At 38.8% G+C, this 5,000-nt stretch overlaps 1 protein-coding gene across 8 annotated transcripts in view; it reads right to left on the reverse strand.

The window, feature by feature from the left end:
- Window positions 1-5,000, reverse strand: part of LOC135206708 (SEC14-like protein 1) — a 282,466-nt gene that overhangs the window by 96,698 nt on the left and 180,768 nt on the right. For all 8 annotated transcript variants that reach the window (XM_064238157.1, XM_064238153.1, XM_064238156.1 and 5 more), the window contains exon 2: window positions 3,493-3,642. In XM_064238157.1, coding sequence (XP_064094227.1) covers window positions 3,493-3,642 — 150 coding nt within the window. The remainder of the gene's footprint in view (window positions 1-3,492; window positions 3,643-5,000) is intronic.

Consider the following 5,000-nt stretch of genomic DNA (forward strand, 5'->3'; position numbering starts at 1 on the left):
GCTTCTTCGACTAAAAAATAATCAAACCATCCACAATATCGAAGAGATACAAACACCAACATTCTTTCGTTAAATAACTTATTACAGTCTTACAACTAAAATATAACAAAATACAGTGAATTGGACTTTTTAATAATGTGAGCGTGTATGAGGGAGGGGGAATTCCAGAGTGAGGGAGAGGGAGAGGGAGAGGTGAGGTGGAGTTTTACGCGCGTGGAGCTAAACTAAGCACACGCCACACTATTCGCGTCGGAATTTTCTGGTGAGCGCGTGAGCTAGCGTGAAAAATGATAGTAAGGGAATGGTGTTCAAGCGCGGAAATCATTCTCACTGTTTTTTTCTACGTTAAAATTTCTTCTGTGAAATTTCATTCTCCTACCTACCGATCGATGTGAGGTACAAAGGAAATGTAATTAAGATAGTGTCTTTAGTTTTTTGCTTTCAGGTACGCTATTGCATTCTATATGTGCAGAATTTATATTATTCGATCCCCGTGAGTAGTTAGTGTGCAAAACCCTTTGGAATAAAGCTCATCATTTAAATTAAAAATGGCTTGTTTTCTTTTATAAATATGCCTTGTCAGTATCAATACATTCTATCATTTTAATTACGGAAATATTTTCCTTTTCCTTATTTACTCCGAACACAAATATTTCTTGATTTACCTTTTTGTAATCTCAGGGATTTTATCTTTCCTGTATTTCAGTCAATAGTAATTATCATCAAACCGCATCTACTTGCGTTTTTCAGTGATCTTGTTTCCATGCATAATTCTCCTCCTTTAACAAAAACAAAAACAACAACATAAGCAGACATCGAGCTTTTTCAATAGCCATTCTTCCCAAAGGGGCTTCACGAAGTTACTTCACTGATTCAAAAAAATACATGATTGTGTTCCACTCAATATTCCTATCCAAACCTAATAATCCCAACTCTCTCTCTCTCTCTCTAAATAACCCCATAACTCCGTTCGCAGACCGGATGAAAAACTTCTCTTTTCCGATTAGCCGCCATCTTTAATGACAGGAGAAACGCAAAAAGGCGGACCCGTAACTAGTGAACCACAAACCTCGTCCCGCCATTTAAAAGGACAGTTGAGAATGCCTTTGTTTTCGGCTTTAGAGTCGCATGTCCGCATAAATCGCGTAGAAGTGAATAACAACCTCTGACGCAGCCACGCGCCTCTAGTTTCGTATTCTGGTCTTTATTCGTTATAAATAATCTATTTTTCATTTATACTTGCTAACGCAACACTATTCTAAAAATGTTAAATAGTATGAGCTCTATTACAGATTCTGAAATTTTGAAACGCAATAAAAAAAGGAGAGATGAAGCTGCGTAGCATAAGAAGTCCAAAAAAAAAAAATCACTGATGAACGGGGAAATCTGTTCACTGCTCCCCGTACTTGCATCCAGCCTGCTGCACAGTGTGTGTGTGTGTGTGTGTGTGTGTGTGTGTGTGTGTGTGTGTGTGTAGATTCTACTGGTCATTTAGACACAAAGCCCTCTCAACTCAAATTCTTTGCTCATTTTTGGATACGCTTGTCACTACAAAGCCTTGAGATGCAACTTCAAAAGAAATATGAAGAAATCATGATGTCCGATAGCGGGAAACGAACCAGCGGTGCCATAATCGCGACGAGGTCACTTTACCGACCTGACCACGAAAGGATTTGTAGTGACAAGCGTATCCAAAAAAAGAGCATAGACTTTGAGAAGTTAATAGGACATTGTGGCTATTACAATTATAGCAGAGTACTACTTCTGAACGGTGTCCAAACCTAGGTGATACACGCCGGCACTCTCTTGCTCCTTGGTTCCTGGTTTTAGAATGAACCTTACGCACGCTATACAAGCTTCACGAAATGTCACTGCTGAATTCAAGGCCTTGCTAAACTGATCCTCCTAATTTTAGCAGTGGAAAGCAGTCTCTCTCTCTCTCTCTCTCTCTCTCTCTCTCTCTCTCTCTCTCTTTAAAATAATAAAACATGATACGAGCATAACCCTATCAGTGTAAATCATTCCAAGGTCATCGTCATTAACCTCTCACCACAATCCCATCCCTACCAATGACGAAAACGTGTATCCTGAAGTACATACCAATGTTCTTATTCTGACGTCAGTCATACTACGATTATTCTGACCATGATTAATCCTCCACTCAGCCATGAAACGATCATTCTTAGGCTGTTAATCGACAAAAACGACACAAAGCATTTAACTGTTGGCGGACGTTTTCTGCAACAGTCTCTGTTCCAATTATCAATCATTACCTAGAGTGCAGTGATATTATTCGTATTATTTTCGTCACCGGCAGTAAGTATCTTTTATTTTCCTTGCACTGGGTGCGACCATTAATGTTACAGGTTCTTTGTTGTGTGAAATACTGTGCATAATATCGTTTGCTAAATCCACTAGAGTAGATTCACATCAGCCGTGCATTTGATGTCTAGGCCAGTCCCTTACGACGCTCCTGATTGGCTGTATGTTCCACCTCTCCTGAAAGACGTATACCTCAGGAGAGATGTAACATACATCCTGTCTATGTGAACTCTCGAGAGAGACGGAGTTTCCAGCCCTGTGATTGGCTTATCAACAGCCAATCAGGAGCGTCGTAAGGGACTGACCTAGACATCAAATGCACGGCTGATGTGAATCTACCATAATACCAGTCTATACCGCACATATTTTAATCATTACTGAAACACTGTTATGAGCTGAGCTCCTCATTTCATTATCTTTGCTAATGTAATATGTACTATCTTATTTTTACCTCATTCTGAATTTGACTATGGCAATGCGCTGAAAAAAAAACTACAAAATTATAATCACTGATGAAGGAATGCATTGGTTCCGATTTAATTCGTAAAAAATAATAGAGTGAAGAAAATGCAATTTCGATCGCTATAACTAATGGGATATATATCATACATAATTAGAGATATAAACCGGGTCTTATAATAACCTCCCCTACCTTTTAAGCCGTGGAAATGAGGGTGGAAGATCTAGGCCTGAACACTAGAAGAGAACTGTTATTATTATTATTATTACTACAGGGCAAGAACTAATTAATCTTCAGGTAAATCACATCCGTCAATGAAAGAACGCAATTTAACGAAAATTAACTTGAGCAGTACAAGCTTCATGGAACCTAATTGCTGATAATTATAAGACCATGCTTAAACTATGCCTTTCTTTGTTTCCATACCAAAACATTCTTTGAAGACTGTGAAACCAGGAAAGCAAAAACCGGAATCACATCGAAAGCCAAATCTTAAATATTGTACTACACGAAAAAAAAAAAAAAAAAAACTGGCCGCATACACAGTTCCATTTTAAACAATAATCTACTGATACGACAAAGATGACGTTCAGGCACATACGTCAGAAGGAACAACGGTCCGAAGGTGAAACCTTATCTATACCGTAATAATAATAAAATAAAGGGTATAACTCGAACGTTCAACGACCAGATCTTATCAGCGCACTCACCTTCTTCAGGAGGTAAGGAGCCTCCACGTGGAGTCTACACTTTCTGGACACTTGGGTGATGGCGCCGTCCTTCGACGTCGTCTCTTTGATGATGTCCGTCCCCGCCATGATGGGGATCATGTCGCATTTCGGGAACCGACGGACGTACGCCTGCGGGGAAGAGGAAAGAGGATGGAGATAAATTGAAGGCCGATGTGAGCTGCTCCAACATTTTACACCTGACTCAAATTCCGTTCAAATTTGTTGCTTCTTCCAGATAATTTTTCTTCTGTAAATACTGTTAATAAACAAATCAGAATAGAAAGGCTCCATCGAGCATCGCTGATCTGATGCGCGCATCTTGATCACCTCAGCAGTATCGAATGACTGTTATCGTCCCTCTTACAAACCACCGACCTTCACACAACGACCCATTTCGAACAGTTTAGTACTATGCTTGGTTTTACTGAAATACTGCTGAAGACCGGAATTTGCAGTCCATGCATCAGTTTTTATTTATTCAACAATGTTATTTTAAGCGCTTTCAATATTCAACTGGAATGAATTAATAACGGTATTATCAAAACACAACGTACACCTTAACACACACAAGCCCATAAAAAATGTTTATAGAAATAACGGAAATGCAATAACGGCTTTTGATATCTAATCGAAACTGTCCAGGACACATCTGTGATAAGGAATTGCAACGTAATTTTGCTAACTATTTTCAACTGTTTTTATTTTACGTAACTTTATGAAGTTTTATCCTAGAATTCTATACCCAGAGTCCGGTCATGCAACTGAATACGCAGAAAGGTAATTCATACCGAGTGCGAATAACAAGTGTTTTTAAACTTACATTCGGCTGCAATGATTAGCAAGAACTGTTTAAACCGGAATCTGTCACAAACATACAATGGCGTCCATTTCCAGGAAATGGAAAGATGATATACATTAATGTCAAACTCTAACAAAGGATCAAAACACACACACACAAACATTCTCTCTCTCCTAACACTCAACACTTTTGAGTTACTATAAAATATATATGTTATACGTATAAGGTACTGCACAATCGTTCATTCGCCACCAGTAGGGGAGTTCCTTTAACCAACACATGATCAGATTTTCATAGGCAAGTTTTCTTATTCTTTTCAAAATATCTGTTGGCGAACCATGTTTGTTTGTCTGACTGACTGTTCTCTGGGTGTGAAGAACATTCTAGTGAAACAGAAATAAACCGCTCTAATATCACCATGTGATTGATATACTTTTGTTTAAAAAAAGAACACACAAAAAAACGATAAAATGAGGAGGCAGGTAATGGAGAGGGATTTACTTCAGGGAGATCAACGAAGATCGGAAAAGCGAGCAATGGACAGGAAGCTGAATCGAGAGGAGAAATAGTATACTACATAACAGGATATAAAGTCATATATAAAAGAAAGAGAACAGATAAGGACGGAAGAGAAGAAATGTATTTGAAACTTAGACGCGAGGGTGAGGAGTGGGGGAGAGATGAGGGA

Source organism: Macrobrachium nipponense, chromosome 31 (assembly GCF_015104395.2).
Source record: "Macrobrachium nipponense isolate FS-2020 chromosome 31, ASM1510439v2, whole genome shotgun sequence".
In the NCBI taxonomy this organism is placed as follows: domain Eukaryota; kingdom Metazoa; phylum Arthropoda; class Malacostraca; order Decapoda; family Palaemonidae; genus Macrobrachium; species Macrobrachium nipponense.